Below are 14,019 nucleotides of genomic sequence, written 5' to 3'. Positions count from 1 at the left end.
GAGTGGAACAAGAATGACTATAACTGACTGTCAAAGTGGATTAAATTATTTTTGAGATGACAAATCAGGTCAAATTGGACAGAGGAAAAAAAGCAAGAAAGTAATGAAGAACACAAGAACAAAAAAGATTAGAACGCAAGAACGATCAAAGAAAGATTAGAGCTAGGCCAGCTGATGTATTTTAAAGTTTAAACGTTGAAACATGAAGCACCGATTCTATGACATGTAAGCACTGTTAGCATTTATATATTATATCACATATCCTCTGGGACAACTTAACAAGCCTGTTAAGTTTGATGCCTCTTCTAATTCAAGTTACTGAAAAGACACTGAATCTTTTCAGAATAGTTTAAAGAAAAACACCTTTCCTTGACATCTGTTCTTCTCCATTAGTTTTGTTATCCTTCCCATACTACCCTACTCTTTGCAATGGTCTACAGGATTGCCAAGCATCCATTACCCCAAGCAATTCACACCTGTGATGACAGCCCTGGAGAAAGCTTGGCAGCTTACTCCTCCAGCAGTTCTAAGAGAAAACCAAACCATACACTGGGTGACAGAAGACTCAATTTTTACATTTTCAGAATTGTCAAAGGAGTTCCTACAATTCTTAGTCTAGAAATCAAAACCATTAATATACTTTCTCAAGGAATAAACTGCTGAAAAGATACCCCGGGTATTTTTGCTCAAGTCTGATTTAAAGTGTCAAGTTAAACAGATACCAGAGGACTAGATGAGCAGTCTTACCTATAGCACCGCAGCCTTCTTTTGAAGGCCTGAATTAAATCTCTAGCAATATAAGTGTCATCACTATAAAAGACAGAAGACCACCATACCACTTCATGTCTTCACCTTATGCGGGCTGATAAAGTGCTTCTAGGGTACTGCTGAGCCAAACCAATCCCATCATCAGGGTCAACTACCTTTCCCTGCTTGAGCTATCTTTAAGCAAGTCGTTCCACAGCAGACAGCACATGGTGAATACAAGACAAAACATCTCGCCATATTTCTCAGGGTAGTATGTTACTATATATAAAGACATGTCTCAATGTGCTAAATATGATTTTTTTTTTCTTAACTACTTACAGAGTTCACATTAAACCAGTGAATGTTGCAACTGAATGGAAAAAACCTAATGAACATGGTGGCCTGAAGTTTGATGTCCATAAATACGCAAAAATTCCAAACCAAAGGCAAATGTGTACAAAATAATTTATTACAGCATAACATATGTTGGCAATATTTTACAGTGAGTCTTCCATTCAACAATTTTGAATCTAAACAGATGACACACAAAGGAGAATTTTAATTAGAACAGTTTATTTGTCTTAATAAAATCCCCTCTTCATGAACTTATATTTGCCTTTGAGGGGCTAGTTAATATTACTGAAATTATTTACATTGCAGTGAAATAAAAACAAACCAAGATCGGATGATTCCATTACAGTTTCCAGAAAACGGATTTTCTGTACAAGCCACAGTATAGTTATGTTTTGATAGCAGTTCTTATAGAATGTAAAGCTGTCATATATAGCCATTTTGTCCAGCAATACTATGCTTTTAATAGGTATATTAGATTCAGATTTCCATTTTGATGTATTGTATATTAAACAGTTAATGCACCAGAATACAAAGAAAAGGTTCATTATGATTCGTAGTCAGCCTCTTTGTGCTCCCTTAAATAGTTTTTAAATGTAAAACATACTCCTCACATACTACTTGCTTTGCAGCACCTAAAGCAATAGTATTTAGGCATGAGAAGTACTGGAGTATTGGCCACAAGTGGACAACTAAGACTTTTAATGGAGGTAATACAGTAAACTTACCAGTAATTTTTTATGATGTAGAGAAGAACTGCATTCCCCATTACTGTACCTTCTGCATTTGCCCAAAATTGGAGCAGCTTTTTCAACTTAAGTGTCAATAGGTGAACAGATGGGGAGAAACCACAAGGAAGAGGAGGAAGGGGAAGATGGAACAAAGGACAAACAACAGCATCAAATTCATCATGTTTTCACAGGGAATTGCTTCAGGATACTCAAACGTAAAAATGTTAAACTGACCATAAACTTAAGGAAACAATAGCTATGGAACACAAGTTAGAGAGAGAAGTTTTCAAAAAGCCTTAGTGTTTTGGTTTTTGGTGTTTTTTTTTTTGTGGTGGTTTTTTGTGGGTTTTTTTTTGTTTTTTTTTTTTTTAAAAAACAAACCTAATCTTCATATCCATCAACACTGGTTCCATATAAGACACATACCTGACAAAAACATGCAAACCCCCAATGCTTTCATTGTCACTGTGCTTCAAAAGAAACCAAACTGACAAAAGATAAAAATAAAATTAAAAAAAACCAAACAAACAAAAACCCAGGAAAAAGACCTAAAGAACAGTATAAGACGAAGAGGGCAATTCAAGCAGCACTTCAGTCTTAATCTGCTAAAACGCTCAAATGATAATTTATTAACAAGATATGATCACATTTATCTGTATATGTAACAACACTTATGTGAAAGCAGTCTTCAACATCCGTATTTTTGTGAGGGAGGGCTGATGGATTATTAAAAGACTTAAAACTGTACAAGTATAAACATGAAAAATGCTGATTAAGGATAATGTTTACATAAATATTGGCAGTTTTCGTTGGGAGAAAAAAATAACTAATAGCATACTCCATTTCATTTAACTATCCAAATATTTTGTTTTATATCTGTTAACGATATTAAAATACAACCTGGAAAAGTAACCCTGATCTGTATCCAGCCAGCATGTAATGAGAGTCAGAGTTTTGTATACCTGTGTGCATGTAGGTATACACACGCACACACGGGCTTGCACACACTACTTCAAATTTCATTAGACAGCAAATCATGGTTAATGGCTGTATGATTCACAGATGCAATGCTGCTATCATCCTCGTTCGTGGCAGGCATAAAGGCAGATGTAAAAGGAAACAGTTTATGACATGCTGCTTGATATTCTTCACATTGAGTGTGGCAGCTTCCAAAACTGCCATCAAGCAGTGCCTCAAAAACCTTTGTTAACGTCTAAAGAAACAAAAGTAACAGTTAATAAACGTGATTTACGATTGTTTTATTACTAAAAAGATGTACTGTTAAACAACACTAATCTGAGCAAACACAGGTTCTCCGTTGGTATTCAGATTATCTTAGGAGAAAAAATTTGAAACCTTGTTCTTTCAAATAATATTAATTTATCATGATATATGTAGCATGTACATTATCCTGCAGTTAAATTTACGCTATTTAAGATCCCACACATTTTTTGGCTTTAAATACTGTATCTTTTACCTTCACATTTTTGTCTCTCATGTTTTTATCCAATCTAGTAGCAACAGCAATTGCTTTTTCTTGTCTTGATTTGTCCAGGAAATACATCATCTTTGCACCTTATCACAAGAAAGAACATAACATTTAGATAATAGCATTCCTAAATGCAGTACCACATATACACACACAGAATCTGAAAGCTTATAAATCAACATAAATTAGGACTTCTTACAAGTTTTTGTGAACCATATTTTCCTCTCTTATTTGTATCTTAAAACCAGTGAAACTAAGGCTACTTTGAATTTTATTAGAAGCATAAGGATTGAGTAACACAGGAGATCTGCTTCTGCAAAAGTGAAGTGCCTCACTTTACCCGTCAGTCAAGAAATACACATGAAGAGTATGTTGATGACTAAGCCCTTCAAATCAGCAGGCTAAATGAAATCCATCCTGCAAATATCTAAGAGAGTAAAAGACATTTTCTCAGAGATACTCTGAATTCTTTTGAAAGGTACTGGAGGTAAGTGAACAACACAGTTACTAAACAATTGTGGAACACAGTCCGAAAGAAATTCAGACCAGTATATGTCCATATGGCAGAAAGTAAGGCCAAGCTGCACTACTAACCTGGAGCTGAATTGCCTGCTGAGATATCTGCACTTGACTTCACAAATCTTGCGCCTGCTCACAGGAAAGGGGTGCAAGTATTTCTCTCAAGATGCTGTCCTGAAACAGGGATCTTTAACGGCCTCTGTAAGTTTGGGTGAGTTTCCTAACCTTCCTTTAAGACAGATGAACAATCCTCTGAAGCTAACTTTCTCCACTGATTCTGGACAGACCCTGGGTAACTTTCACAAACAAGGTGAGATTAGTACTGTTCCAAGTACTTTAAATGCCTGATAAATCTACACTTATTTTTGCTTACTAACTGCTGGAGAGGTGTTTTGTTTTCTCCTCTACTAGCTTCTCATGTGACATCAATTTTTATTCCAAAACTTTCTGTATTCAGTAGACATGACAAATTTAAATTCCAACTTCTTTTGACTTAACTCCAGCAGCTACTTGTAGCTCTTCTACACAAATAGTGTAAGGACGTCATATTTCAACATTTTCATTGTTGACCATGAAGGAGAAAAGCAAAAGCAGCATAACAAGTTTGTCATGATATTTTTATTGATGCCTGTTGCTACGTGACAAAGCTATAAGTAGGAACAGAGACATTCCAGATGATAAGAAAATAGGGAGAAGCACTGCTTCTAGTATATAGGATTTTTTGGTTTGTATTTTCTAATCATTTCAAAACTAGAAGCTGCAACAGGAGGGATGACAGTGCTTCCATACTTATATATCTGTGGTGGTTTGATCACACTTTTTGGAGGTAAGAAGCAGGTTCCTTATGCATCTAATAACAAAGTGAATGAGGTCGTTTTTTTTTAACATGGTAAAAGCAGGCAGAAAAAAACAGTGTAAACGTGAATTTCTGGCTCATTGGAATTATGTATGAATTATGGACTGCAGATAAAGATTTGGGATTTAAATCACATCTCCTTTTCAAGAGCATTAAAAACATAAACAAACCTGACAGTTGGTGCTGAATGGAGGTAGCATTGTGTTTGAGAAATTCTTCATTAAAACTTTCCAAGTTTTTATTAACAAAGATTTTCTGCATTTCTTGAGTTAGGACCTTGCTCACAATTTCTGGGAGGTTACTATGGTCAGATACTAGGAGGAGGAAGGTAAGGGGGAGAGAAGCAAAAAAAAAAAAAACACCACATTTAAACAACTGTAGAAAACAGTGTGAAACCATAAACATCACTGCTAAAATTCCCATTTTTAAAAATTTGGGCACAGAAAGAAACACAAATTTCAGTTCAAACAGATGAAACATTCATAAAGGGTGCTCTGTCACATAAGCTTTCTGCTGCAAGTTCACATGTACTTTGCTTCAGTCAGAATCTTTCTCCCATATCTGCCACTTATTTTCTTAAAACTTACGAATTTCAAGGATCTTTGGAACACCTACTTCTCTGTGAAATCTAGCCAAAATGAGTTATTGGGTCCACCTGGTGGATTAATGGAGGAAGGAGTATAATATAACACATACACAGTACCCTGCATAGTACAACCTACGTTTTCTTGGGTATTACCATAGAAAACAAACCATTTATTTTTCTTCGTATCTCTTTGTGTTTCAAGAATATTTATACATTACAAAATTGTCGTTATGTCCTTGTACAATATACTTCCTGTATTTTTATACATACGTACTTCCTACACACATACCAGCTTTAGAGAATTTAATCAAGCACTCATGTAGCCATGGGTTATTACTGTTGATAGCAAAAGCTCTTTTGACAGACTGTAACATTAACAGAAACTTTCCTGTAGAAGGAGAAAAAACAAAAATGTACCAACATTAAGAATACAGAACTTTTTATATCAACTACTGTTCTCTTTAGTAAATCTAGTACAAACATTAGAAACATCAATGCCTACATAGAATTAGAAAGGAGATTTATTTATCCCATCCACCGCATAGATGATGTTACTATCTGTTTGGCTTTGTTTTCCCCTAGATAATTAAAGATCACACTGCAAATATCTTTCTACAGCTTTTATTAGTATATACTACAACTTACTTTGCTCTTCGTTTTTTTTGTTTGTTTTAACAGTGGCTAAACAAAAATGCTATTTCCCCTATTATTACCGGATATGATGCAAACCCCAGCTTCAATCAAGTATCTGTTCCAGACCATTTTAGGCTACACTCAGATAACATAGGCTGCAATGAAGGGTTAAAAGTTTGTAGAGCAAGAATAAAATTATGCAGTACTTTACCTTTTCTAAAGTATATTTCAAATGCTAATAAATGTGTTTCTATGTCATCTCCAATAAGATTCTTAAGTGGTATAAGGAACTTAATGGCTTCTTCTAATGGATTTTCTACCTGTTTTAATAAAAATAGTGAAATTTAAAGCTTAAAATAAATGTCAAGTACAAAACACCAAGGACAGTTTCTGTTATTCAGAGCATTTAAATAATCAGAAGCCAAAGGTGAACTGTTGATCGCTTTCTGAATTAAACTGAACCACAACATTTTTAGTTGAACAGCAAGATTTAAAAGTGTTTACTCATGATTTCATACTGACAAAGACAACATCACTGCTAACTCTGACACTGCTTATGTAATGTACTCAGTATTGTAATTTAGGATTTAGGAAACAATTAAATATGACCACTTTAGACACAAGCTTAAACTTCTGAAATTACTAATAAAGGAGATAGTTCTTCGTACTTAGAGAAATACTGGCCCATGTCTTCAAATTTTGTGAACTGTAATCGCAATTCTATTAGTTTTTCTCTATTCACTGTATAAAAACCAGAGTTCTTCAGGCAAGAAACATCTTTTTCTTCAGTATCCACTTTAATGAAGGATGGCCTACTGTTCAAGAAAACCCCCAAATTTAAAGAACATAACAGTATTATTAATATAGAACTTACGATTTATTAGGGGAAAAATATTACTTTTCTTTAGTGTAAACAGAGATAGACTACAAAAAGGTGTCTTTGCATGCAAAAGTGATTTTTAAAAAACCCTGGATTCTTTTAGGAGAACCTGATAGTAATGCCGTATTACAGGCTTTTTATGATAAATCACACGAATTTAACATGAAAGACCATGCTAACCCTTTCCAGTTTTTCAGGAACTAGCTCTTCCCTGGGTCCACTGGTTTCCTCCTCCTCTTCATCTCGCTTTTTCTTTTGATTCTTTTGTTGTCGCTCTCTTTCTGCATGTTTTCTTTCCTCTTCAAGTTTTGCTTTCTTCTGTGCTCTTCTTTGCTTACTAAGCATTTTCTTCAATTCTTTGGCTGAGAGATTTTCTACAGATTAAGGTGACAAACAGATAACTTACATTAACAGAGTATTTAATTAAAAATCTTGTTCCTCTCAAACAACACTCAGACATGCCACTACACTCCTCCCCCATATCAAAATGGAATACTTTTACAGCGATTTCCATAAATATCAGCACTTCCCAGACTATCATCACTATAAAAGTCCAACCTTACTACTGGATTACTATTGAGAGCATAACACAACCCTTGATCTTGCATATTTTCTCTTACATAGTTGTTATAGAAATCTCAACTATTTGAAACATTGAATATATAAAGTTGTTGCTTCTATGACAGGTTTTACCATAGAAAACAGACAATGGTTTTCAACGGTTATACCAAGCTCCCATACTGACTGTAGCTCAGCTGCCTTCTAATGCTAGCTAGAAACATCAGACAGATTTACACTCCATCTTAAAACAAGCTTGTTATCTTTCATTAAAGTTTCTGAACAATATACAGCCACAATAATTGCATTGATTTTCTGCAAATGCCATGGGATAGCTAAATGGATGCAAGCAGAACCAGGTATTGTTTGCGGTGACGAGAGGTAAAATATTCTGGTATGTATTAGCAGGACCAGTACATGAGTCTTCAGGCTGCTTGCTGCGTTCAGATTTTTAGACTGGACTAGCATTTAGATAAACCAAGAAGGTTTAACAGTTGCATGAAAAACAGAACAAACAAAACATGGTTTCCTACAGGTTCACACAGAAGTGAGGAGCCTTCAGCCTCTCCATTCACCCCTCTTTTTTTCCTTCCCTGCTGTCCCACTGACCTGACCGGTCTAGCCAGTGTAATACTGTAGTTTCCACTCCGTTTACTGTGGCGTTTTCACTGAGAACAGGATTTGTGCTAATAATGTAGCAAGGAACAGAAGAATGGGCTACTGAGGGACTAACATATTTTTTGTGGCTCTGGCACCATGATCTCTCCACTGGGGCCAGCCACCATTCTGAGATAGGGAAGCAAGGAGAAGCAAGCGTTCTTTTTACCCCATTCATACAGTGCTGTCTTCCCCCGAGGATGAGACTACTGAATCCCAATGCACAGCACGCAAATGAACTAACATGACGTCTTATACTCTTCCCCACCTTAGTTTCTATGACATATTGCTAACAAGATACTGTGTCACACACTGATCTTAACATTATATACAGAAATAAATTAAAATTGGAGAGAAAAAAGATGCAAGCTGAACTGTGGTGTGAAATGTACCTCTTTTTATATGTACTTCATTACACATAGGCAGATATGGAAAAACTCATTATTCACCTCTGAGTGAAGGTAAGATTGTATTGGCAATATTAATTTGGTTTAGTTTATCTTTTTCCCCCACGTCAAATATTGGCAATATTTTTGGTTTAGTTTATCTTTTTCCCCCACGTCAAATATTCTTCCCTTTGCAAAGAGCTAGAGATTAATTTCACCCCTTCAGTCAACAGCCACTGCAATGCTGACAGTAGCCGAAATTCCACAAAAGGAGAAGCAACTATTTATCTTAAAGGAAAAAACCTCATAACTCATTTGTCATCGAATCCTCAGATTTCAAAACCACACCCCACTGGTTTCCTAAGAAAGTCTGCTTTCAATTTAACACTAGTTTTAAATAGTTTCTGAAATCTATTAATTTTGCTAATACACACTTATCCATGTATTCTTTGGTCCTGAAGTTATGTGAAAAATGAAATGTAATGCAGTATTAACTAGTATTACCATGTAATAAATTAAATACACTAGATCAAAATTAATTCTTACAATTCAGATTGCTTTCCCACAAAATCTACCCATTGTTCCATAATTCATCTGTTCATTTATCTTCTTTTTAAATGGATAAGTGCCTGAACTGAATCTCATTTTTCCTCTTAATATTCTGAAGTGCCACTCCTCCTCAAGTACTCCAACTATAGCTAGGTTCATTCGTGTACTAGTTTTACAATGATGGGAGGAGAACGGAGAGGAAGAAAGCTGTAGCATGTTATCTATGATCTCTTTTCAGTTACCAAATCATGGCAGAAAAGAGGAAAAACCTGTGTATGTTACAACTCGTATTTATTCTATGGCACATAACTTACTTAGCTCAATAAGCTTTTGCATGTGTTATACGCATATGAGCCTCCGTTATGGTCTAAATACCTGAATTCACTTCTTGTTCTTTGCTTTCATTGGTAAGAGGATTATCATGGAGCTTCAAGTAGATTTCAATTGCTGATCGAGCAGCCTTGAAGTAGAAGGCATGTTTCCTGAGCACATCTTCTAATCTCAAAAGGTCTACATAGGCACGAAGAGTCATCTTTCTCATGCAGTATGTGTGGAAGTCAAATTGATCATCTGTTATCTCAAAAAAATGCTTCAAGAAAAAAAAAGAAATACACAATTCTTATGCACTCCCCTTGCTTAGTCTATTTTTTTAATTAGATGGAGGTGAATAAGTTACAACTGATATTATTTACAGGCAATATTTAACAGGCATAGAAATATCCTTATAATACTGACTGAGAACCTGTCCGTAGGGAAAAAACCTAACCAGAAAAATCTCATTTTGTTAACAAAAACTGTAATGAGATTGTTCAAAGACTTAGGCACTCTTTAAAAATCAACTGAAATGCGATTGTTCCGATGGAAAAAAAATTGGCAAAGGACAGCATAAAGTTAATGTACAAATAGTTGTATAGTTAGGAGACATGGTATTTTATATTGAACCCTTTTCACTTCAAATAGTTTTTCACAGAATAGCTAGGGATGACATCTTATCTATAACGATAAATCATCAAGTATTCACTGTTTTTAAAAATCATTATACTAGAAATTTTATATGCAAAGAAAATCATGCCGATTACATCAGCAAATATCTTCGTTAGTGTGTGAGAAATACTGGGAAAGAAATTGATGGTGTTTGCACCTACTTACCCTTTCTACTTCGTGGCATTTTTTCAAGGCATCACCATATTTCCCTAGTCTTTGATAAGCTGCAGCACATTCAGTCTGGAACCACATACACTGCATCTCATTTAGGTTTTCCATAGCAGAAGTTCCTTCCTGAAATAAGTGTCATTATCACTTTTTGCTATTATAATTTACCAGCTGCTGCTTTGAACTGTGGCTAGTTTCAAGCCATTAGTAGGAAACAATCAAGTCTTCAACTACTTGGAATACAATGGAAAATGGATATAACCACCCAGCAACTGAGAATACTACTTGTGATACCCTATGCTTCCCAAGATGGAAAGGATAGATTTAAATTATTTAAAAAAAAATTAGCTGAACAACATTAGTGTCTCAGCAGATTTCTAAGATTAACTCATGCTTGTATATGCAGTCTTACTTTTACAATTTGGGGGCAGAAAACGATGCTATTTTTAAAAAACTTAAAAGTTCAGCAAATAATTTTCGTTGTTTCTTCCCCGTCAGGTAAGTGGCATCTACTAGTCTAAAAATCCACCAATATATTTACTGCTTTATCATGTAGTATAGATATCCTGCCAGGAGTCTGTTATAGACCACCTAACCAGGATGAGGAGGCAGATGAAATATTCTACCAGAGGCTGGCAGAAGTCTCACAGTCGCTAGCCCTTGTTCTCGTGGTGGACTTCAACTTTCTGGACGTCTGCTGGAAATACCACACGGCAGAGAGGAAACAGTCGAGGAGGTTCCTGGAGTGTGTGGAAGATAACTTCCTGACGCAGCTGGTAAGCGAGCCCACTAGGGGAGGTGCCTCGCTTGACCTGCTGTTCACAAACAGAGAAGGACTGGTGGGAGACGTGGTGGTCGGAGGCCGGCTTGGGCTTAGCGACCATGAAATGGTAGAATTCTCGATACTTAGTGAAGTAAGGAGGGGGGCCAGCAAAACCGCTACCATGGACTTCTGGAGGGCGGACCTTGGCCTGCTCAGGACACTGGTCGAGAGGGTCCCTTGGAACACAGTCCTGAAGGGCAAAGGGGTCCAGGAAGGCTGGACGTTCTTCAAGAAGGAAGCCTTAAAGGCGCAGGAGCAGGCTGTCCCCATGTGCCGCAAGAAGACGGGGCGGGGAAGACGACCAGCCTGGCTGAACGGGGAGCTCTGGCTGGGACTCAGGAAAAAAAGGAGAGTTTACCACCTTTGGAAGAAGGGGCAGGCAACTCAAGAAGAGTACAGGGATCTCATTAGGTCATGCAGAGAGGAAATTAGAAAGGCCAAAGCCCAGCTAGAACTCAACCTGGCCACTGTCATGAGAGACAACAAAAAAATGCTTTTACAAGTATATTAATGACAAAGAGAGAGCCAAGGAGAATCTCCATCCTCTATTGGATGCGGGGGGGGGGGACGGGGACACGTTGCCACCAAGGACAAGGATAAGGCTGAGGTACTTAATGCCTTCTTTGCCTCAGTCTTTAATAGTCAGAGCAGTTATCCTCAGGGTACTCAGCCCCCTGAGCTAGAAGACAGGGATGGCAAGCAGGATAAACCCCCCATAATCCAAGAGGAAACAGTTAATGACCTGCTGCGCCACCTGGACGCTCACAAGTCTATGGGGCCAGGTGGGATCCACCCGAGGGTACTGAGGGAGCTGGCAGAGGAGCTTGCCAAGCCACTCTCCATCATTTACCAGCAGTCCTGGTTAACTGGGGAGGTCCCGGATGACTGGAGGCTGCCAATGTGATGCCCATCTACAAGAAGGGCCAGAAGGAGGATCTGAGGGGGAACTACAGGCTGGTCAGCCTGACCTCAGTGCCAGGGAAGATGATGGAGCGGTTCATCTTGAGGACGCTCACAAGCCATGTCTGGGACAACCAGAGGATCAGGCCCAGCCAGCATGGGTTCATGGAAGGCAGGTCCTGCTTGACCAACCTGATCTCCTTCTATGACCAGGTGACCTGCCTAGTGGATGAGGGAAAGGTTTGGATGTGGTCTACCTGGACTTCAGTAAAGCCTTTGACACAGTCTCCCATGGCATTCTCCTAGAGAAGCTGGCGGCTCACGGCTTAGACATGTACACTCTTCGCTGGGTAAAAAACTGGCTGGACGGCCAAGCCCAGAGAGTTGTGGTCAATGGAGTTAAGTCCAGTTGGCGGCCTGTCACGAGCGGTGTTCCCCAGGGCTCAGTACTGGGGCCGGTCTTGTTCAATATCTTTATCAACGATCTGGACAAGGGGATCGAGTGCTCCCTCAGTAAGTTTGCAGACGACACCAAGCTGGGCGGGAGTGTTGATCGGCTCGAGGGTAGGAAGGCTCTGCAGAGGGACCTGGACAGGCTGGATCGATGGGCTGAGGCCAACTGTATGAGGTTCAACAAGGCCAAGTGCCAGGTCCTGCACTTCAGCCACAACAACCCCAGGCAACGCTACAGGCTTGAGGAAGAGTGGCTGGAAAGCTGCCCAGAGGAAAAGGACCTGGGGGTGCTGGTTGACAGCCGGCTGAACATGAGCAGGCAGTGTGCTCAGGTGGCCAAGAAGGCCAATGGCATCCTGGTCTGTATCAGAAATAGTGTGGCCAGCAGGAGCAGGGAGGTGATCGTGCCCCTGTACTCGGCACTGGGGAGGCCGCACCTCGAATACTGTGTTCAGTTTTGGGCCCCTCAGTACAAGAAGGACATGGAGGTGCTGGAGCGTGTCCAGAGAAGGGCAATGAAGCTGGTGAAGGGCCTGGAGCACAAGTCTTATGAGGAGCGGCTGAGGGAACTGGGACTGTTTAGTCTGGAGAAGAGGAGGCTGAGGGGAGACCTCATCGCGCTCTACAACTACCTGAAGGGAAGCTGTAGTGAGGTGGGTGTTGGTCTCTTCTGCCAAGTAACTAGCGATAGGACAAGAGGAAATGGCCTCAAGTTGCACCAAGGGAGGTTTAGACTGGACATGAGGAAAAATTCCTTCACCAAAAGGGTTGTCAGGCCTTGGAACAGGCTGCCCAGGGAAGTGGTTGAGTCACCATCCCTGGAAGTATTTAAAAGACATGTAGATGAGGCGCTTAGGGACATGGTGTAGTGGGATGGAAGTGTTGGGTTGACAGTTGTACTCAATGATCTTAGAGGTCTTTTCCAACCTTAATGATTCTACAAATAATCCTAAGTTTCTTAGAACTTGTTATAAATGAAGTTAAATTTATACTTCGTACTTTTACAAGAAAAAGGTCCTAGGATTTATAACTTCATAGTTTCAATGCTCTAGATTAAGAATAAACAAACTGGAAGGATATTCCACATATCACGAATGCTATCCACCAAATTTTCAGAACAGTCTTTATACTAGAAAGAAAACCCAGTTTAACTCAACATCTAATTATTTAGGATCAGATTTATCCTATCCACAGGTATCTGTGCTAGAGTTCTGTATTTCTTGCACTAACACTTCCGACAAACATACACGATGAGTTTTACTAATCAAATTTTCTATCATTCCTAGAAATATCTAGAAAGCTTGGATTCACTTTCAAGTGTTTTCACACCTAAAATTAAGAATAAGGAGCTTAATTCATTTATGTGCTCCAGGAAATCCCACCAAGTATCTGTCTTCATATTTAGTTACATAAAAAATATGGAAATCTGGTCTTTATGAATCTAAATTTTGTTCAATGTCAAAAATAAAGAATTTAAAGTGCTTACTGCATCTTTTTAGGATAGGATTTGCTTTAACAGAAGTTTTGTCTGTAGTACTAGCTTAAAGGAATGAAATGTTCAAGTCCAAATTAATTTATGTTAATGCTAAATCATAATGAATATTGTGCACATTCCTGTGCAGTTAGCTCAGATGGCAATACTGGGAAACAGCAGGTTTTGCAAACAAGGTATCCATCAGAGCCATTTCCAGAGAGGTACTTAGAAGTATGGCAATAAAAAAATACTTCTGGACAACTATCTTTAACAAC

At 38.4% G+C, this 14,019-nt stretch overlaps 1 protein-coding gene across 11 annotated transcripts in view; it reads right to left on the bottom strand.

Annotated features, from left to right (window-relative positions):
• Positions 1–1,196: 1,196 nt before the first annotated feature.
• Positions 1,197–14,019, bottom strand: part of NAA16 (N-alpha-acetyltransferase 16, NatA auxiliary subunit) — a 71,756-nt gene continuing 58,933 nt past the window's right edge. For 8 of the 11 annotated variants that reach the window (XM_075139158.1, XM_075139149.1, XM_075139171.1 and 5 more), the window contains 8 exons: positions 10,092–10,220; positions 9,318–9,531; positions 6,973–7,166; positions 6,124–6,232; positions 5,554–5,667; positions 4,864–5,007; positions 3,307–3,404; positions 1,197–3,042 (listed from right to left, as the gene is read on the bottom strand). In XM_075139158.1, coding sequence (XP_074995259.1) covers positions 2,842–3,042; positions 3,307–3,404; positions 4,864–5,007; positions 5,554–5,667; positions 6,124–6,232; positions 6,973–7,166; positions 9,318–9,531; positions 10,092–10,220 — 1,203 coding nt within the window. In that variant the 3' untranslated portion in view covers positions 1,197–2,841. Of the gene's footprint in view, positions 3,043–3,306; positions 3,405–3,912; positions 4,007–4,863; positions 5,008–5,553; positions 5,668–6,123; positions 6,233–6,970; positions 7,167–9,317; positions 9,532–10,091; positions 10,221–14,019 lie in introns of those variants that run through there. The other 3 variants (XM_075139168.1, XR_012671489.1, XR_012671494.1) reach the window with 3 other exon arrangements.

This window comes from Calonectris borealis, chromosome 1, assembly GCF_964195595.1.
Source record: "Calonectris borealis chromosome 1, bCalBor7.hap1.2, whole genome shotgun sequence".
In the NCBI taxonomy this organism is placed as follows: Eukaryota; Metazoa; Chordata; class Aves; order Procellariiformes; family Procellariidae; genus Calonectris; species Calonectris borealis.
This window is presented reverse-complemented; position numbering and strand designations above follow the sequence as displayed.